Raw genomic sequence first — 22960 nt, 5'->3', positions numbered from 1 at the left:
TTTCTTCTTTGATAAAAATGTTTGCCTTCTCATATATTTTTAAATAACATAATATGAAAAAGAAAGTTTATCTATTTAAACTACTGTAGATTTAAATAAAATATTAAATAAAATTCAGTAAAATATCATGGAATATTAATCGGAGAAAGAGTAACTTTTCCAAGCCTTATTAAAATTCCAAAAAATTTAATAATGCCTTCGACTGTTGTAAAATAGGATGGTTACAATCATGTCTTAACATATATATTATTTAAATCTAGTATTTATCGCCTTTAAAAGTTCATTTATCGATACACTAAGTTATTTAAAAAAAAAAATTGTCGCTTATTATTTGCATCAAATGTTTACATTCATAATATTACACCATTAATATTTTTCATAACTTTCACTTAATATTTTGTACCATATCATCCTGATTTTATTTTTGTGTTTTGTAAACTTCAAGAGAACAAGTTTTAATGTTCCCATTCTCAAATACTTTTTCGTTGATGCATCATCTTTTCAGATTCGTAAAAGTTTGATTTCTTCAGAAACAGATTAATCAGATAGGAACAAAAGTGCTTAAACTAATTATAAATAGGATATATGTGCATTACATTTCGCACTTTTTTTAAATAGAAAAATTACATTTCAGCTGACTGGATTGCAGCGAATTTATAATTCTTAAGTTAAATATACATATTTATTAGACTTACAGAAAAAATTTAGTTATATTTTGCAAACACGCAAAATGTAAACTTTTAATTGGCGTTATGCATTTCTAACAAATGTAACGTATAACAAACAAGCTTAAATTTGATATATGTATATATATATTTTGTTTATAAATCATAAAAATTACACTAGAAATCATGTGTAAATGCGACATGAATTTATTTACTATATCTAGTTTAAAAAAACACACACACAGAAAATCAATTTCGAAACGTTCCTTATAATAAAATATTGTTTATATGTAGACCATGTATCTATCTACACATATGTGCAGTATACTTTATAAATTTCGGAAAAATTCAGAACAGTTCGCAATAAATTACACACGTTTCCCGTTTCATATTTTTGATTGTTTATTTTTAAACACGATCCTATAGTAAATGTTAATGTATCAGAAAAAATGCAATTCCCTTGCAGACGCAATAGCTTCATTTTACCAGGTAAAAGCTTGGACAACACATAATGTTTAATTTTGATAGAAAAAAATTTGCTAAAAGTTAGTCACCAAAGAATAGCAAGAATACATTTATTTGCACCGTAGGAACACCTTACTATTTCCTGGATATAATGTAGCTTATTAAATTATCTTGTATGCAAAATTTGTTGTACTTTTATCTTTTATCTGGTGCGCGACTAGCGATCCGTACATAATATACCTCAATCACTCAAATCTGTTCAAACAGATGTTTTTCAATGCCTGCTTTAAGCTTCATTGTTCAAAATGGCTGCAAACTTAATACAGAATCTACTATGTTCAATTATGTTAGCTCACTGTTAATAAAAATGTAATTATGTAGATAGAATCTGCTCAATATCTGATACTAATTTGCTTACAAGTCATGTTGACAGATCCTACTTCCAGGACAGGACACAAATAGCTGTGAATTTTTTTCCCAATTCTGCATGAATCTGCAACCAAATTGCTATTAAACTGTAGTCATTTTGTTTACTGGTTATATATATATATATATATGTTTATATTATGTCTTATGTATATACTGAATATAATTTTATACATGTGTATATGTATATTAGATTCATTACAGCATCTCTCATTCTATCTTAAGATAAGAAACTATAACAAAACCTTTGTACTAATCCAATATCTTACATAAGAATAAATAAGTTTGCATATGGTCTTTTGAAAATGGAATGCAACAGTTGATATCTATTCACTGCTTTACTTGCATATTATAAGCTATTAAACTTGTGAAATATTCAATTAAAAACATGTTTCTTTGTAGCTTACTGCTGCTATATGTGAAGGATAAGAGGAAAAAATAGAAAATGTCCATTGGTAGCGATTTCACTATATGTAATATATTTTGTTTATGGCAACTGGGACTACAGAACTGCTGAATCACAAAGAGTTACAAAATATGAAATATCCACTTAAGATAATATTAAGGATTTGGTGTATTGTCAAGGAATGTCCACTCTACACTAAAAAAAAAAAAGAAAAAAGGAAAGAATAGTCCTACTATTTCTATTTGCACTACTTCAAATTAATATACGTTCACATAGTGTGAAGTCTGTAAATCTTTAATATCATTGTGTATTACAATGGATGAACATTCCTTGCTTTTTATAAAAATAGAAACCAATATGTTATTTCGTTCCAGTATTCCGCAGTGTCCAACTTAAATAAAAATTAGAGCAACCATTTTTTTTGTTTATTTTTTTTTCAATATTAGCTTAGAGTATAAATGTAATGTTATAAACAATATAGATCATTGCATTGAATTTTTTCTTTAGTGAGAAACTGAAGTATTAAAAACTGATTTTGTTAACAAAACTGTTTGTAACATTTTTTGTTCTTTCCCTATACCCTTCATTTAACATATGCATGTATGTATTTTATGTAATAAGACTTGAGCATGATGTACTTATATACATACATACATACATACATATTCAAAATCTAACTTAACATTTGTCTATTAACACAGTATTGCGGTAAAAATGCATCATACAAGCATATATTATTAATAAAATTGTTTACCACGATCAACATTATTGCCACATATCATAATGCTATATGTATATTGTAATATGAAGAAATTACTTTCTGTGTAAAAACTTCTTCCACAAATCACTTCTTATGCGTAGAAACCTCAACAATTTTAGTGCTGAATTGCTGTTTTTAACATGTTCAGCATAATGATAGCCAAAATATTTTTTCATTAAGAAATTTGTCCTTTTGTCAAATAATTAAACTATATTCATAAGGAACTTCTACACAATATGATTGAGAGATTATTTTGCATTCAAAGATAAATCTCCAGATCAATTAATACTGTGATTGATTAGGTATTAGTGTGTAAACTATTATGTTAAACTAACTTGTTTGGTAATGTATCACTTTATTAAAAAGATAAATATAAGTCAATCAATAGAAGTCTGCATGTTACTTAAAAATAGAGGCTAATAAAATTATTACTTTATGATCTTATTTAAAACTTTTGAATGGTACTGGTGAACATAATATTAAAATAGGCGTTTAAACGCAAATCACTTTTAATCTCTTATTTAATGCGTAAAAATAAACAAGGAACAAAACCTATTACTGTGTTAAATCAGTCTTAGTTCAGTCTTATATTGTGCGAATGTAAACTAATATTTTACTTCGGTTAACTAACATTAAAATAAATCATATGCAGCAACACTTGCACCTTTTTTTAAAGACTGATACATCGAATTCTTATATACTGTATAAAATATAGTTTGCATACTGCAAAAGCAATTAAATGAAGTTTTGTCTAAATTTTTATAACCATCACATGATATCAATGAAGACAATAATTATGATAATAACAATGTTACTAGTCATTTTGTTAATGTAAAAAGAAAATAATAAAAAAAATGAAAATGTATTTAGTAGTAATATTAATACCTATCATAAACATAATAAAAAATAGCAATAATTTTTACTACTCTTTCATACACATAAAATAATTTTTACACACACTAGTACCAAAATGAAAAATGCAAATTAAAAGAATATCTTGAATATATGATATGTTAAAAATATTACTACAACGTTGAGTTTGCATTTAATCGATAAAGTGTTGTATTATTAACATAATCTCTACTCCTCCCAAGTAACACCTTTCTTTTCTCTTTCTGTATTATGTTTGTTGGATCTTCTCATGCCTTGTTACTCATGCCTTTTCACTTGAATATTGCTATAACCTATTCCTGCCATCGACATTCCTTCTCAAGTACATTATACTCCCATACAAACAAACTCGTAATCACAATAATCATACACACATAAGTATGTTCTAACATCAAATTGCATTTTGGTCTCGTCGCATATTTAGCAAGAGACAATATAATTAATTTATAGAAGTAGTTAAACATTTTTGTAACTTTCGCTGGTCACGATAGTATTGTATACTGTTACCTTTTAATTAGACGTTGTTCATTTACACAACAATTAAAATATTTTTTCGACACATATATAAAAGGAAAAAATTGTAGTTTCATATTGAGTATAAAAGACACGTATATAAAAGAAGTAGCTGCTTCAATGTTGGAGTTAAGACACTTTTAAAGTAAGGTAATACAAGTTAAAAATGGAATTTACAAAATTAACGCGGTTAGTGTTTCGTCTTTTCCAGAAATATATTTTGTACAATATAAAAGACAGTCATATTTTTATTAAAATATAGTAAATATTTTTGTCTATATTCAGCTTTATATTACTTGTATTGCATTACTCTCAAAGTACCGATATATTAGTGAATATTTCAATCGAATAATGCATACGTAGACATAAATAACTTCACTTGTTTCGTAATATCCTCAATATTGTTTTGCTTTCTTATTTGCAAGCATTATTTGATAAGAATAATTAAAAAATCAGCCACATTTGTGATAATAAAAACAATATAAACCGTATTTTAGGAATTCTCAAGAAATTACTTTTACTCTAACCTCCTTCTACATAATTTACCGTTATCTTACAAGATAGTCAATACTGGAACCAATCACCTTGAATTTTTGTTTCTTCTTTATCACGCTATCACTATTAACATCTTTCGTTTTTCTTTCTTACCATCTTTTACGAATTTATAGACAACGGATAACTACGTATGAATAATGCGAAAATAACGTATCTCTTCTGATGGAAACATTTACAACGATATGACTTCAGAACGAAAAGTTCATTTCTTTTTCCTTCTTTGTACTTGGTTGCTTGGCACTCAAAGTGAGAAACTCCGAAGCTTCGAAAGGAACCTATACGGATTTCCATATTATATACAGTCAGTAGGAAAATATTGCCTCTAACGCTTGTTATACGTGGGCCTTAAGCGTCACACGCTTACTTCTAAAATCGAGAAAAACAGTAACGTCGTACTCGCAATCACTGTCGTATATTTCTTTTTTTTTTTGTTTAACGTGTATAAAATCTTACTCTCGTCGGCACTCCCTCCCTTTCGTTCATAGATTCAATCAGTTCTATCACTTAAATAAGAAGAACTCGGTTGTTACCAAAGTCTACAACAGCAATTCTACCGTCAGGACATAAAGCTATTCCTGACGGTCTGTCCATTTCGTCTTCCCCTTTACCATAGCTACCGAACCGCCACTTCAACATACCAGCTGCATCGAATATCTGTATTCGATGATTGCGGGAATCAGCTATAATAATGTTACCTTTATCGTCGATCACTAGACCTTGCGGTCTCAGGAACTGTTTCGGACCACCTGCACACTCGCATTCAAAAATGCGAGCATGCATGAAATCGGCATCGATGATCACTACCCTGTGATTATTAAAATCTGTCGTTACGACGTTGCCCTCCGGGTTGAATGCCACGCCACGTGGCGAATCGAAATGCTTCCACATGTTTGGGGCCGACTCATAACCGTATTTGCGGAGAAAAACACCTTCAGGACTGAACAATTGGACACGATGGTTTCTGGTATCCGATACGACGATTTGGCATTCAGAATTCACGGCTACATCCCATGGATAGTTAAACTGTCCACATCGACAGCCTTTCTCACCAAAACTTAGGAGGAATAGGCCTTCCATTGTCAGCACCTGGAAAATTACAATGAAAAAATGATAAAAATTTCCGTGTTAATAGTATTTTCATAAAATAGCAATTTGAATATAGTAATTATGTATTAGTTATAACTAAATATGCTTTGATAATATAAGCATTGATTCTTGAAAAATTGTGTAAATTTTATGCACAAAATATCGTATATATTGATTTTCATCACCTGTATCCGGTGATTATCTTTATCAGCCACAACTATGCGGCGACGAGCATCAACTGCTACACCAGCTGGGCGATCGAATTGTCCTGGTGCAGTACCATGTGTACCAAATCTTCTTAGAAAGGAACCATCTTGCCGATATATTTGTATACGATTATTAGATCTATCGGCGACAACTATATGACCCTCTCTATCACACGCAACTCCCCAAGGCCGACAAAGGTTATCTTGAGTATTACCATCATTTCCAATGATTTTCACCGGTTTTACCGACAAGTCAGAGTTATGATTTATCCTAACAGTAACCGGAAAACTGTTCGAAGGAACTGGCCTTCCTCTAGGTACGGATACCAGCGAAATCGCAGCTGTTTGTCTAAAAAATATCTGAGGCGAATTTCCACGACCCCTCACACTTCGCCGATCGCCTATTGGACCTGGATTATTCACTACAACTGCTCCAAGATTCGCTATAGCGTTTAGCAGATTGCCCTCCAAACCGTTGAACGAAATCCAGTTTTCTTCTTGAGAAGGAAGGAATTGGCGGCTCTGGCGAATTTGAAAAACCTATAATAAGTGAAATAATGCGGTAATATACAATATTTAGCACAAAATAATTTTTATTGTCTTCTATTCAATTTACCAATTTAGAAGATCTAATAGTGTTTCATTTTCTATTTCTTAATTTCTCAAATCTCATTTTTATAATATATAAAATTATATATTAAATATTTATTATTAAATATTTAATAATTATATATTAAATATTTATATATTAAATTATATATTAATAATTATATTTATATATTATAAAAATGAGATTTGAGAAATTAAGAAATAGAAAATGAAACACAATTAGATCTTCTAAATTGGTTAATTGAATAGAAGCCAATAAAAATTATTTTTAAGCCAATAAAAATTGTATAAAAATCAAAATGAAATCATAAACAACTTGTAGATTCAAACAATCCTGAGGACTACAGTAGATGATATATTTTGTGAAACTCATGTTTATAAAAAGACACGCTAGACTCTAACTATTAGTCAATATATATACATATTTAATTTCATTTATAAATACCTCTGCCGATGCCATGTCCTTAGTAAGTAACAAATTCAATGGATTGCCAGCCAGAGTTTTGGATTCCATTGCTTCGCTAAGCTTATCAGCAGCCCGAGATAATCGAGATATTCCATTTCTAAGGCCCTCGTCTCTCGCTTTTAGCGCAGCAAATTTAAGAAGCCTAGCTTTCTCAATTCTACCTAATAGCTCTTTTTCTCTTGTCTCTAAAGCGGAAACTATTCTTCTTATGCACAACATTACATCTGCAGTTGCTTGTCTTGCCTTTTGCTCTAAAATTTCTGCCGCTATCTATAAAAAAAAAACCGTTATCAAGTTACGGATTAATATAAAAATTAAAGATATAAAAGTAGTTACAATTCAATACGAAAATTTATCATTAATTTATAATTAAATTATATTAAATATATTAATTTGTAATAAATTCTCTCTCTCTCTCTCTCTCTCTCTCTCTTTCTTACGTATTCCATAATATATTTAAAAGAAAGAAGAAATCACTTACGTGTACGGCATCTAATTCTTCCCTGAGGGCTGAAATTCCAAGTTTAGCTTCTTTTAGTACCTGATTGGCTTGAATTCCAGCACCTTCGATAGCTTCCACTAAATTCACTGTAATGTGTCCATGATGATGGTGAAATCCACATTCACCACAGAGTGGCTTACTACAGGTTTGACAGTAAAACTTTTGGGCATCGCGATGTACATCGCAGAAAATAGGTAATCTTGAAGAAGTCAAATTTGGTGCATTGATAATTGGCGGGCTCGGTATTTCTGGTATACTATGTACTAGATTATGTTCATCCTCATGACCTAAGTCTGATTGATTCTGTATAAGAAGAGGAACAATTTATTTTACTTAATATCACAGAAAATATAGTTGTTATTAAAATTTATTAATTTTTAGTTTTTAATTATATTTGAGAATATTTCGATAGATCTCCTGTGACCACGTTTGATTAATTCGGACATTAATAAAACTAACTGCTCAAAAAATTAACTAAATCTGCCTTAGCTTGAAGAAATTCGATTTTTTCGAAAACGAAGTTCCGTAGAAAAAAACTTATAATAAACTTATAATCTTATATTAAAACCTATAATCTTTTAAGTTACAAACTTCGTAATTATAGATTACAACGTAATAAATTAAAATATGTTTACCAAGTGTCGATTCGGAGAACACGAATCACAAACTGCGTCAAAGCATGCCTTACACCTATTATTAGTGGAACTTCCAGTGTGTGAGAATTTAATATTGCAGGAAGCCGGTCCATTCAAATGGTCAGTGTTCACGACTTGCAGTAGAGTGCTAATCAATGAGTCAACACTAAGATCATCTGGGGATTGACCATAACACTGGGAATACGTACTACTTCCTGAGGACGCAGTACCTGGTGAACTTGCATTAGAGTAACCGGACTTAATATACTGCCACGGAAATTTGTTGGACGTCTGTAATAAAACACATAAAAACGGTAACGTAAAATAATTTTTTAATATAATTCCCTTACTTCGCAAAATAATCGTTAAATATTATTTGTTATGCCATTTACAAAAATAATTGAGATTTTGTTAAAAGTCAATGTACAAATTTTTAAAAATTCTAAAACATTGATCGATCATAAATCTGAGAGATTAATCTGAGAAATCATTAATTAGATTTGTTAAATGAAGTTTGTCTAATAGAACCCTCGTGAGCAAGAGGAACTTATAATACACATCTTATGCGATTTATGAGGATTATATCCGATAAAATTTTATATATTAAAAAATATACACATGTTTCGTTTAATCTAAAAGCTTCCGTTTCAATGAACAGAATTAAGGAGTTGGATTTATATAATAATAATATAGCCGTAAGTTTGGGTTCTTGGAATTTCTTGCACCCAGATCAGTTCGCTATTTTTACCACTCCGAACTATCTTAAACGCGAGTTTCAACTGTTTCTCGCACCAAGACTAAGCAGAATGCCGTATATGGTATTAACAAGACATTTTGAGTTGATTAACAGAGTATTATTGATATTTTAACATGAAACATTTCGATACAAATCAACTGCATAAGTTGTATACAATTTATCTTATATATACAGAACTAAATTCTATTCTTAAATGATCTAAGGAATTGGAAAGTGCAAAATAAACTGATTACATGTTTAATTTGAAGAAGAAAGTAAAAGGTATTTAATGTATTTTCAACTTTTCTGCTTTTTTACAATTTATTATTGCTATACGTACCTTACAGAGTAAGTCCATATTTGCATCTTGTTCCTTTTCTGGAGTTTCTTGAATGTATTTCCCAAAGATATTTGTTCCGCGACTATAATTTTTACCATGATTCATCGTGGAATAAGCTTGTGATTAAGGGCCTTATAAAGATTTAGTATGGAGATATTGTCTCGTCGTAATACCTTCACCTAGAAAACAAACATTATTTAAATAAAATTTAATTTTGAAAATAACAGCAATTCGATTAGTATATTTTTGTTTATTTTTTCTTTCTTTAAAACTAAACTATCCATTACAGATGGACTTCGGGTCAATAATTTGAAGTACTACTTAAGAAGAGCTATATGTGTACCTTTTAATTAAATATATATAAAAAAAAATCCTTTAGAAGAGAAAATTAAATAGTTTAATCGAAATTATTTTACTGCAATACATGCTATAAACTGACTTCTTCATTTCTCTATTTATTACCAAGCATGGGCAACTTTGACTCGTGCGGCTCGAGTCTTCAGCGAGGACAGCGGTGAGAATAGTGTAGTACCGACATGGGCAACCTTTGCCCGTACGGGCCATTTCTCCCACCACGACTAGGAATCCCTTTGTGGGGCAATCTGTGTAGGCTGAAGCCACGCGTCACATGGAAGTAGCAATACTATATAGAAATAGGGCGAAATGGGGTCCATGCATAGAAACGTATATTGAACACCCCATATGCGAACCGTGTTGTAAATTACGCTAACTAATTTTTCTTGTAAAAAATCAAATGCTGATATCATAATTAACACAACTTAAATAAATAGAAAACAAGTTAATATTAACTAATTCAGTTTAAATTAACAACAATAGAAATTATGAAAATAGATATTACAAATTAAAGAACACACTTTTATTGAAAAATGTTAAAACTTGACAATGTATCATAGTGGTGTAGATACTTGGGCCTATAAGCACCCTAAATTCGTTAAGTATATATACGGACATGGAACGCACACTACTGCAGTATTTTCACCATTGCTTATTTCGACGATGTGGCCCTTACAGGCAAAGGTTGCCTATGCCTTGTGTAGTATTTTGCGCTACAGGTACGTATATTGGGTTTGGCTACTTTAGGGTGCTCATAAAGCCAACTATTCACCGTGAAGACGGAATAAAAACACAGCAATTTAAATACTCGAACATGAGGCTTTTAAAATTGAAAACTGTTAATACAATTTTTAACACATTTTCTAAATATTCATGATTTCAATGTAGTTTCCTATACACGGGTCCCATTGCACCTCATTTTTAGACAATATTGTTACTTTCATGCGACATGTGGCTTCTGCCTGTACAGATTCTCCCACCAAAGTATCCTTGGCTACGGTGGGGAGATTTGATCCGTACGGACCAACGTTGCTCTTGCTTGTGCTCTGTACTATGAAAAGAATATGCACACAATTATTTAAAATAATTAAATTTTAGTAATACAATTTTACTATAAATTGCTTGTTTTTAAGTACAAAAAAATATTAGTAAAAAAAACGATTGATGTGAATGCAATTACAAGGAAAACACCCAGGAAAGTAGAATCTGCTACTGTACCGTAATGGCGGAACAGTAGTATGAATACAATAGACCTTACTGTAGAATGTAGGAACAAATTAACGTTAAGAAGACAGTACATTCTACTACATAATCTAATAGCAGATCATCAAATCAGATTACAAAATACATTAGTTTCGATTTGTTGTTTCAGTTGTAAAAGACTGTATTGTATGAAGAATGTGTAAGATCAGTCGTCTACAAACTAGTTTGCATCGAAGTGGATGTATAGTATCACTCTATTAGTACTTAATATATTAATATTTCAATCTATCTCGAAATATTGTTATGTTACTATTATCAAAAATGTAGATATGTCTTCATTTTACCAACAGTATACAGCTACTTCAATATAAAGCATATTGAACGATTGGTGTCGGAATGATTTGTGCGCACACCCTTTGCGCATTTTCTCCTCAGTCAACTACAGGCCTACGTTTGAAATAGTGCTACACAAAGCACCAGGATTTCTGAAATAGTCTGTACAGTTTTATGACCATTTCGGCCGCGGCCATTGGCACAACTTTGAAAACAATTTACTACGTGTAATTACACTGTCCTCCGGGCCCATGAAGGATGGTGCACAGGCTCTAGAGGTAAAGAGCACACTTACCAGGGGACATGAGAGGTAGCACCATAAAGATAGCCAAAGAAAGTTGGCAGAAAATTCGGGTAGGTAGAGAAAATATACAAAAGCAGGAGTATTTGAAATGGACGGCGGATTACAGCAGGTCACATTGCCACAATTGGCCAAATGCACTGTCCTGAATTCCTATTCACATTATAGGCATGGATAACCTTAGCTTGCACGGGTTTCCATCTCTAGCGAAAACCCTAGCAGGAATGCTGTAGTAGTATACGTTACAGATCAGTGCATCATGTCTAACTTATTGTTTGTCCTCAGTATACACTGTACCAAATTTTACTATGGTTAATTCACAAGTTGTATAAATGCAAAAACTATTAAAGTAATTATAACATATTTTCTAAATATGATTGACATTGATGTACAGACTGTCTCAGTGATTGTGGCGCCTTGTGTGACATTAACATATACGTAGGTCGATGGCTAACTGAGTGGGAAATGCGCAACAGGTATGCGCAGAAGTTATTCTGATATACGTTCAACAATTCATATTAAAGTAGCTGTATAGTATCGATAAATTGGTAATTAACATATCTATATATTAGTTTATATTAAAATACCGCTATATAATTTGCTATTATGAACGTGAAGGTAGATAACTTAACAAATGAGATTGAATGTAAAAACTTGAAATTATATTTCAAGTCATTAACTTGACTTAAAACATTACACATTGTCATAAAATTTGATATAGTTCGAATACGACATACAGTCAGTCACAAAAGTCATGTATACGCGACTCCCAAGGAGAGACTATATTATTTACAAAGGAGACACTTATTTATATTAATCGAACAATATACAGTTAGTGCAAAAATCAAGTTAGTATAAAAATTGAACTGCATAAATGTCTACGCTCTAAAATAATGTAGCGCATAGTAGTACATTGTTCACCGGTCTTTTCAATTTGTTGATCTCTTTAAAGCTATGCAACACTTTGAGGCATGAATTAATGAGTATACTATATATTACAGTATCAGTTATAAATAAATTAATATCATTCATAGGAGAGTTAACGGAAAAACATTTTGAATCATATAGATGGCCCCTTGTTCCAGTTTCAAAGACCGAACACCCCTGCACAGCTGGTTCAAGGTTATCATACAAGTCCTGAACAGGGAAGAACCGCGATACCCTTTTCAGTTCGGGGATCGAGAAATGGGGTCCTGCTTCCACTGGTGGGACCTCGTAGAAATCAATAACAGTGGGAAATTCGACGTAAGTATACACGTATCGTATGCATCTGTGCTTGTAGATGAATGTTTCAATCGACATCTAATCGTAACTTTCCTTCTCCATTAGCATTCTATATATTGATCAAACAGAAGAATTTCAGACAAACTTCTTTTAAATTGTATTATTTTATAGTCTTTTTAAAAAGTACTACCATAAATATGAATGAATTTTGAATTATTTTTTGTAATTCAAAGTGGTATGGTGGCAAGTTTTGTAATTCAAGTTTCTCTTAAGTCGGAAAAATGTAACACAATCTAGTAAAAAATAATGAAAACCCATTATATCCGCAAGAGATTTGACAATATCACGAATTTAGCAATTAAGTTTCAAACTATAAACAATTTCTTTTAACTACTCCCCAAAGAAAAAGTCCAATGATGTCAAATTTGATGTAGAAGAAAGCTATAAATGTGGAGCAGGTCTGTATCCTATCTACCGTGTCTCAAATACTTCGTTTAAAAACGACAAACCGGTCGACTGTAGTAGGGTACAGCACCATTATGCATGAAGTAAAGAGATAAAATATTTGTCAACAGAGTTTTACAAAACTTGTATGCTGCAGTAAACTATCGAATTTATTGTTTTTGAGCGTCTTGCTCTTATTTTAGATTGATTTTAAAAGTGTACTATCGTATTTTGGTGAGCAGTATATAAGTTATATGAATGATATATATTAATAGTTATGTTATATGTTTACATTCTATTCCAAAAATAATTCCTGATCATTATCTCTTTCATACATTTGATTATAAACAAAATTTTGAGTTTGTATATCTTGTATCAAACAGTATCAAGCATCGGTATATTAGTGTATCCTGAACGGTTGTTTATTTAAAAGTATCAGGATACCGTGTAATTATGGGAGAAAAAGTAACAGATAAGATTGGAGCTCTGGGAATATGGGCAATAGGTGATATGCTATAGTGTAGGGCTACGAAGGCTAACTTCGAGGAAGCTTAGAGAGCTTTTCCTACTCTGTCTTCATACCATGATGTAGGTAGTTCCCCACCATACAACGCACTAAGAGACAGAAATACTTTAGACTTAAACTATCTTCGTCTTTTACAATAGTAAAAGCGCATGGTGGGGGACGGGGTAAGTTAATCTTTCCTTAAACTACCTCTAGCTCTTAGTGACGCTGCGCGGTGGTGGACTAAACGGTGTAAGGGGCCCCTTTTGTGAACAGCACTAGTATAGTATATACAGTTTTACTCACCCTATGGAGCAAACTGGGAAAACCAGATTTCTTTTTCTTGTTAAATTGAATAATATATTTAGTCTTTTTAATTGTACTTTTGTTATTTTTCTTTGATTATCTACCTATTTAAGTTTATCTACCTATTTAATACAATATATGTATATAATTCAATATCATATAATTATATAAATGTATACGTTAATGCAATATCTATTTAAATTATGTGTAAAACCTTATGATTTTTTTAGCGTTAAATGTTTATAAAAACTTGTTCACTTCGAATACTAGAAATTGTAGGTTTTCTCTACCAAAGAATTGTGCTGGTTTACAGCTTGTTGGGATGAATACACTATATATTGGCCTGCGAACTTTTCCCTTTTCCGTTTTTCCAGCAGCTGGTCTGTAGCAGTTAGAGGGTGCTATCCTTGAAATCGCCATGGCGACCAAGGTTAGACCTGCTATTCTTTTGAAGGGTCAAAAAGAAAGAGAAAGTGAAGTATCTGTCATCCTTTAGGAGTTCCAGCAACGTACAACATTGAGGAAACTCTAAGAATTGTAAACGTGGATTGTAATAGGCAGCTACGTATCGCGCTACAAAATATTAAGAAATATTTACGAGTTTTAAATCTAAATTTGAATCCGATTTTGAAACATGCCAAAGAAGGAACTAGAAAAAGCGATCGAGTTATCTTCTTTTCTAAATATAGATACTACATATAAGTTCCTACGATAACAAATATAATATTTAAAAATCTTTTAAAAATTTGTATTCACATTTTCCCCTATATTAGTAAATAATATAGCAATAGTTTTAAAACATATTCTTTACATTTACAACATATTGTAAATATACGAAATATAGAATAAGCGCAAATTTATAATGAAATGTGCGCATGTGCATTTGTTGAATACTATGTGGGTACACGTAATTAAGATACAAAATTTTAGCAACAATTAGTACAGTGAAAGTTTGTGAAATTCCTAAATATTTCTAACAAATATAGTCGATATTTGCAACGTATTTAAGTACGAAATTCTAGTTTACTTAAAAATGTGCAAATAAAATGTTGAAAATACTTTTAAATATTTAATTATAAATTTTCTTATGTATGAATTGTATTGTATGCATATGAATTCTTTTGTTCAGATGCTTAAATAATTTTCAATGAAATACCTTCCTATTATTTTATTTCCATGCTATTTCATTTTCATTTGAAGAAATTTTTATGTATAAATGCCATAACAATTCATATAATAAATCGATAACAGTTTATAAAAATCGATGAAAACGAACAAACTTCCCAAATTTCGTTTTCATCGTTGTTGGACAGCGCCAACGTATAGCAGATACTTTCCCTCTCGTTCGAATTTCAATGTCGTTCAAGAAGAACACTTCACGACACAAATAGAGGAATGTAAACGATCACGTTTGACCCGAGCCACAAACGTCTCCTAATTGCTGTTCTATGTCATTCTGATCGGTATAACAATTGTATATAATAATATTTTCAAATTGGCCGAAGAAATTTAGAATCGGTACGACCGTTTTCACTTTCAGTTCAACGCGAGTATACGCTTTTATTTATTTCTAGATACATAAAACTAAAGATACCGTTTATTTAATAAATATTATATATCTATCCAATATCATATATCTTACATAAATAGTATACAAAAAGTAATAACTATATATACAATTTAGATAATGTTCAAATATAAATTAAAATAAATACCTTGGCCACGATGGAACTTTTTGCAAAATCCCCGTTCAATGCGTCATTGATTCAGTCAAATAGCACCAAATGATTCCACCACTCAAATTTAACGGATAGCAATTTAAAAAAAAAAGGAGAAACAAAATACCAGACGAAAGAATCAAAGAGCACGAGTATTTCGACTGAAATGAAATGAATTCTTTTTCCTTTTCAAATTTTTTACTCGTTACATGTAGCTGGCAACGATAATCTGACGCACGTCAACGGAACAAAAAATTATAGTCGGTATTCGCACGTGCTCGTCAGGAACGAAATTGCATTGAACGCTTTGAACCTCCGATCTGTACTGATCTCTTGAATTCGTCTACTCGACTGAATCCCGTTGAAACTCGAATCCCCTAGCACCCTCTGCGCCCCTCCCTCCCTCTACCCTTCTATCGTTCCGCTTTACCTCAGTCCGTTCGGTTTCACAGGGCAAGCGAGCTTTCCTCGACCAATCGAGAGAATGCGTTTCTACCCCCAATTCGAATCAGTGATTCACACCCCCACACTATGCTTTCCACGTTTCGAACTGCCAATACATACACAGAGTACACTATTACTATTTCTTCGATTCTTTCCCATTCCACCCTTTCCATCTACTTTCACCCGTTCCAACAATTACGTCTTTGTAGATAGGAAAATTCGCAGTGAGACGAACACTTTCGGGAATTTTTTAATCGCGCCAAAGATCCTCACGGCGTCAACGTGACTACACGGAAGTAGTAATGCGCAATAATATTTTATTCACGTGGAGTGAGAGTTGGATCCAGTCGAACGTGTCGTTTGCCGGGTGTAGAATAAATGAATGACCAAGTAACCAAAGAAGAAAGAAAGCCTGTTTTCCCAGTGTATGACTCTACACGAGAACGATGTGAATTCTGTTAGTAATTGAAATAAAAACTTTTTTGTCACAAACACAATCACTTCGTATGATCGTTGTTCCTATCAGTTTAGATAATTGCGATAGATACGTATGTACATAAGCAGATTACTTAATATTTTCTGACATGTTTTCACTTACGGAGGTTAAGGCTTACCCCCGTAGCGGTATTCCAGAACGCAGAGGGTTTGATCGTGGTTAGCTTCTCTAGAGCGTATGCGTGTGTATGTAGCTACATAGTCGGCAGAAGACTTCTCATGTCAAAGGCAGTAGAGCGCGTGCGTCGCAAAATCATGAATGGAGCCACCGCTCAATGCGAGAGTCCAGCTACACCGTCACAATCATACAGCCACTCTACTTTTATTTATATCCCTCCAACGACGACCTTCAGCCAAGGTAGGGTTGATCAGACAAATCAGGTTTCATTCTGTAGAGGAACAGGTGTCACTGCTGTCGTCATGGATAATCTTGAAATGACAATTATCATCATTAAATGACGAAAGTTAGTAATCATAATGGTTCATTCACAACAAATTCTTATTAAATCCATGTAAAAATTTTGATATTAGAAATAGTAAAAATTGTCAGTGATTAAGTTTATTTCAACCGATTGAAATTAATTAAGTTAAGGAATATGTCATAAAATAGCATTTAAGTTATTAAATTAAAAGAATGTGATGAACCACTTTTAATGATTTGATAAACCACTGTTCATGTATGTATTAACATTTATCTCTTATATATATATTAATACATCAATGAATTGTTTCCTACGTTACGTAAATTAAAACCTAGCTCAAAAGAAATTGACATGTATTGTAAAAAAAGAGCATATTCCAAAATTGTTGTTTGACGTATTAACGACCTAGTAAGAATAAGAATAACAAAATAATATAAATGGAGAAAGATTTCCACGGAAGGTCATCTAATCCGTCATTTAATCTACGAGTAATAATCGTGATGCAATTTTCTAAGAAGTCACCAAAGAACAAGAAAGATTGTTTGACGTATGAGGAATTAGTGCAGCTTCAGGTTTATGAATGAGTATACCTTGGGCGTAAGGATTACGTGGCGGGGCGCTGTGGCGCTTTAACGATCGGGAACATCCTGTCCCCTCCCTTCCATGAGTTTTATCACACCCTCCCCTCCTTTCTCCTATGATATGAACAAGCTGTACAGGATGCATCATTTATAGGATCTAAGATAGGTCCGTGCTATCAGGTTTCGGCAGATACAAAACATGCAATTTAAAAATTTTCCTACAAATAAAATGTCAAGTCAAAATGATAAAATACAGTCATATTTTCGTAACTTGTAGCATTAAACGAATAAGTACAATAATATATAATATAATGATAATTTGAGTGCAAAAGTAAAAAAATTATAATATGTTAAATATAAAAGTATAAGAAGTGCATAGTAGTTATGGTTTGTTCGATTTCCACCCTCTTTTCACCTATAATTCTTGGATCAATCTTAAGAATCGAGAAAAATGATAATCAACACTTTCTGGCACAATATAAGCTAGAAAGTAGTGCGTAGGAGTATGTGCCAGTATAAATGTAGGTGTAAAGTAGGCGGACGGGGGAAGAAAAGATAAGATCGTTGAATGTTTGCCTCTTTGACACGTATGATTATGATATTGAATAGTTATGAAATTGATGGTCAAAACAGAAGTTAGATACTAACTAAACGTTCCGAACTGGAACGTTTCGTTACCGAATACCACAAGAAAAATGAATTTAACATATTTTTTACGAAGCGCTCAAGTTTTCATCAACAGGCACTATCATAAATCTCTAAGTTATAGTGAAGTTTCTTTAAGATAAACACGAAACTTTTCGTCAGCAGATAACGATAAACTGCAGTGCCTCGAATTTTCTATCAAGATAATTCGAAGATTGTAATCATAGTTAGGTATTTGATCGACGAACACCATGGCGAATGTTTGGAACGTTATGATCTTTCAAGAATAGAAAAGTTGAAAGTTTTTGTGAATGAATTACTTGATGAATTGAAACAGCATGTAGCGGTAGCTAATGTAAGTACACGCGTACATGCCCCTGCCCACGCTTTATGTGGGGGCGTCGCGTCGGGGGCGTCGTAGCAGTTTCGCTCTTGCGATGACCTTGGAAGCACCCACGCCAAAAGAGACCAGTACGCGGGGGTGGTTCGTTCATCGACGTTCCTAGCCACTCTTGTCGACTTTCCTCCCCATTCTCTCTACGTATTTCCTATACGCAATACAGAACGCGCGTGCGCCCTCTGACCTCTAAAACAGAACCCTCCAGGTTAAAATTCACGCTTCCAATTTACATAATTACGTTATTATATTTTGCTTTGCATGCAAACTTTTCCATTTACCGATCTGCTTATTGTTATCGTCTCCGAGTGTTAACATATAAGTTATTGAAATTTGATTTTGTAACGACAGGAAAAGAAATAGATTTGGATCTGCCCTTGGTGTGTTTAACATTCTACAAAACAACAAAGAACATGTTTAACATTTTACAAAAGACATTGTTATTTATATGGAAGAAAAGGCATTACAGGGAGTTTAATTATTAAAGAATTGAATATAGTAATTTTCTAATTCAGATGAAGAATAATGAAGTAAAAAGATAAAACAAATATGTAAAATAGACAAAAATGACAATATCAATAATTTATGCACGCTTGTGAACTTTATTATTAACTTAATTTACATAGCAAAGAATTTACTACAATCTTTCCAATTATATAAAAGAATGTAATTAATCACTATATGTACATATAGTGATGAAAATAGTTAAATAACATTTTTTGGATCGGGTAATTACTCTTCTCCTCTCGTAAAATACGCAGTATATTGATATAGTAAGTGTAAGGATGTTCTATTCAAAAGGAAAGTAACTGTATATACCAGGACTTCCATGAAAATATCAACCAGGTGCAGATGTTTGCTGGAGGCTATTGTGCCAAAATTTTGCTGGGTACATTCGTGGCGTAGGACTAGAGTAGGACTTCAGTCGAAAATTTTTACTTCTACAAATGTATGCAAAGAAACACACGTATTAAACATTAAAAACTGTCAGAAATTGAAGAATTCAAATAGTAAAGTTCTGCGATAAATTCTACCTGAAAATTATAAAATAAATCAAAATCGTAAACAATAAATAATATTGAAAAGTACTGTGTGATAGAATCGTAAAGGTCAATTTGGAATTAAATTATATAATCAAATATCGTTTTACTTATTACCAATTACTGTATTTTCGTTATATATTCGATGTAATTCGTCATTATCTGAAGGAAGCATAAAGGTTTTATAGTTGTAGAAAAAATAAATATTATTTTAACAAATTTTTTCAATTGTTTATTTCATTAGCTTGAATGATTTGAATATTCTCCTCGGTCCTTTTATTCAATTCCAAGAGTTTAGAAGCAAATTCGAACTTTAAAGCCGGTCGCTGTTGCATATGAAACTATGGCGAAGCCGCTTTACCGACCTATTGTAAAACTGTATAGGGTGTTCCAAATAAAGTGTTACATGCTGTTCCTTCCAAACTACAGTAGACGTCGAAGCGAAGTTTTTTATTTAAATCAAACGGTGCATGAGAGTGCTAAAAAATTAAGGTATAAAAAGTTTGTGTAGGAACTCTTTAAAAGAAGTGAAGGTACTCATCCATTTTTTCTTTTTTATGCAACAAACTATTACTTTTTTTTATTGTTATTAAATATTATGGAATTTTTTAAATATTCTGCACAGTTATAAAATAATAGCGGAGAATATATATTTTCTCACGAAAGAACTTTGAAGAGACGTCAAAACAATTAAAAATTGAAAATAATCTTTAAGCATTTACATTTGATATACATAAGAATACTTGATTTTTGTATGGATATGAAAGATGAATTTATAACTGAAAAGAAAACAGGCAAATGTCTATTTCTATATATTAAATGTTACAGTCAAAGTGTATATCAAAACAATTCTAAAGATGGATATGTAGCTCTAGATTAATTCTAGATAACTTGTCACACTAAATGAAAATATTATAATACTTTTGTCTTAGTTCAATATTTTATTATACAAATTGGCTATTTGAATTATGATCTTACAAAAATATAATCCAGTATATCTTTATTGAGTATTGTATACCACTTACAATCTACCATGTAGTCTGAAGTACTTCGTAGTTTTTTATCACAATAGATTGGTGAACAAACTAATGACTATAAATTTTGTATATTAAATTGTGTGAAGTATATCAAGAGCTTTTTCATTTAAATATAACAAAACACGATTCATGATATTCGTGTTCATTATTTTCATCTAAAAATAAATGTAAAAAAAATAGTATTTTACAAAGAAAAAAATCCAAATATATGTATGGAAATGAATAATATTATATATTTACTCTATTTTCCACTATTGTAATTGCAGGAAGAGTAATCTTCCATAATGTACAAAAACCCAACTGTAAACTAGCAACTTTTAACATTTGTACATATAAAACTTCACGAAATTTTTCTATATGGCTTGCTTTGAAAGACACTTCACTTCCTTTATCATCTTGATCTTTCATAATTCTGAAAAATATTATATACATAATATACATAAATACATTTATATATGTTTTTTTTAGTTAAGGTGAATAGTATAATAAATAGCGAATTTAAAAATTACCAATTATATTATACACATATATCGTATACACAACAACAATAAATATATATAACTATTTAATAATTATGAACATACTCTTCCAATATTTTTACTAAATCCAAAACTGGGAATGTTACTGTAATTCCATCATTAGCTTCTAATTCTGGTATTTTATATTCTAAAGAAATTTCATCTGTGCTCTTTGCTTGTTTTCCTTCACCAATTGGACTAATTACAATTGGAACAAGCCATAATAAATCATCTTCACGTGCTGGTAATGTTACAAACATACAATCGAACATGCGACTTAATACATTATGAACAATTTGTGTAATGTTCTTTCCAGCACGACATAATAAAAGAGGTAATCTTACAGAGTTAGAAAATGTCAAAATATTCTTCCTATTATTTCTCCATGATAGAAGTACTCCTTTATAAATACATTTGGCTTGATTTTCTTTTTTATTGCTATTTTCAGCATAAACTACAATCTGCAATTATTTTATTTGTAATACATACAGAAATGAAATATTAAAATATTTCTTATTAATACTATTTCATAGTATACATGAATTAATACTTATGATTATTATTGATAACACCTGTATTGGTGGCGGATCTAATGAGGAAGGTCTTGGTGTTACATGTTCTAAAACACAAAATTCTGTACTATATGTAACATCTTCTTGCTCACAAGTACTGGCAACTTCTTCCCTTAATCGGCTTGCATATTTTTTTAAATGCACTTCATCTTGATGGAAATTAAATAGAACAGATACTCCAAAAACAGTCCAAGTTTTCTGTATAAATTCTATAAAACATTAAGTTTGTATATAGATACAATTTTTTAATGGTATGAGAATTCAAAAGGTTTTAAGACAGTGATGTATAGAAATTATTTTAATAAATATTTAATTATATAAAGTCTTAAAGTAATATCTAGTATCATTTTAATGAATAATGGATCATTGCATGCCATTTCCATCACTATCAATATTTTAATGTGTTCCTGATCGTTTTGTTAATATCGTTATTAGGGCATAAGAATAAGAATATCACTTTTATTTAAACGTATAATTTGAGCATAAATTTTATTTCTTTCAGCACCTATATAAAAATTTAACAAATATACAAACAGTGCCTTGGATTTTGACGTCTCGCGATGTGGACTAACACAAACGCATCTGACCAATGAGGTACGATTTGAATAGCTATTGCTTTGTTTTTGTATTGTGTCGTAAGAGACGCCAGAATCCGAGAAACTGTACCTGTTAATGTGTCAATAGCGTCTTCTTCTGTAAGGTCAGAAATAGTTAAATTAAAAATTTGTCTTCCGCTTATCCCAGCTGCACACATCGTGTGAATTGCGTACGTAATTACGACGACACAGTTAAAGAGTAAAATACTAAAGTAGAATTGTACGGTCTGTTTTTTCAACTACAAGTTGGTGCTTTAGCCGAGACACAACTTTTAGTAAGGTTTAAGGTACTTACACGCAAATCAACAGCGGGAACGTTACCGCCAACGATGGTGATATTGCGCGCATGCGCTTATGATATGATAAACATTACGACTTTGTTCTTCGTAATTAATGTGTCTTTTCGCTGATATTGTTTCGATTTCCCTCATTGTAGGTATCGTTCCAGCTATTAATTTGTGCATATTATATCACTGGCGCCACAGAACAGTCAAGAGAAATTCATCGTTTTAATAGAATATAAGGTTGTAAGTGTAGAAGATAAGTGAGAGCGATTGACTTTCT

At 31.5% G+C, this 22960-nt stretch overlaps 3 protein-coding genes across 4 annotated transcripts; 1 reads left to right on the top strand and 2 right to left on the bottom strand.

Annotated features, from left to right (window-relative positions):
- Positions 1–1682: 1682 nt before the first annotated feature.
- Wech (tripartite motif containing 71 protein wech) lies at positions 1683–17088 on the bottom strand. The gene is made up of 7 exons (XM_076910247.1): positions 16708–17088; positions 9262–9440; positions 8186–8476; positions 7530–7853; positions 7028–7318; positions 5953–6513; positions 1683–5767 (listed from the first exon to the last, which is right to left on the bottom strand). The coding sequence occupies exons 2-7, from the start codon at positions 9364–9366 to the stop codon at positions 5186–5188; spliced, it is 2154 nt and encodes a 717-aa protein (XP_076766362.1). The 5' UTR covers positions 9367–9440; positions 16708–17088; the 3' UTR covers positions 1683–5185.
- Positions 8331–14686, top strand: LOC143433112 (uncharacterized). 2 transcript variants are annotated; one of them, XM_076910251.1, is made up of 5 exons: positions 11807–11928; positions 12538–12697; positions 13080–13224; positions 13554–13906; positions 14306–14686. In XM_076910251.1, exons 1-3 carry the CDS (start codon positions 11918–11920, stop codon positions 13221–13223), a joined length of 315 nt encoding a protein of 104 aa, XP_076766366.1. In that variant the 5' UTR covers positions 11807–11917; the 3' UTR covers position 13224; positions 13554–13906; positions 14306–14686. The 2 variants fall into 2 exon arrangements, with proteins under 2 accessions (XP_076766364.1, XP_076766366.1); XM_076910249.1 differs by lacking the exons at positions 11807–11928; positions 13554–13906; positions 14306–14686 and adding an exon at positions 8331–8499 and having other exon boundaries at positions 12521–12697; positions 13080–13252.
- A 3678-nt stretch (positions 17089–20766) lies between the features above and the next one.
- On the bottom strand, positions 20767–22762 carry LOC143432852 (centromere protein L). Its single transcript, XM_076909786.1, has 5 exons — positions 22467–22762; positions 21801–22009; positions 21295–21689; positions 20951–21122; positions 20767–20865 (listed from the first exon to the last, which is right to left on the bottom strand). The coding sequence occupies exons 1-5, from the start codon at positions 22552–22554 to the stop codon at positions 20782–20784; spliced, it is 948 nt and encodes a 315-aa protein (XP_076765901.1). The 5' UTR covers positions 22555–22762; the 3' UTR covers positions 20767–20781.
- Positions 22763–22960: the final 198 nt, after the last annotated feature.

This window comes from Xylocopa sonorina, chromosome 2 (assembly GCF_050948175.1).
Source record: "Xylocopa sonorina isolate GNS202 chromosome 2, iyXylSono1_principal, whole genome shotgun sequence".
NCBI lineage: Eukaryota > Metazoa > Arthropoda > Insecta > Hymenoptera > Apidae > Xylocopa > Xylocopa sonorina.
The sequence above is the reverse complement of the archived record's forward strand: the minus strand, read 5'-3'. Positions and strand labels throughout refer to the sequence as shown.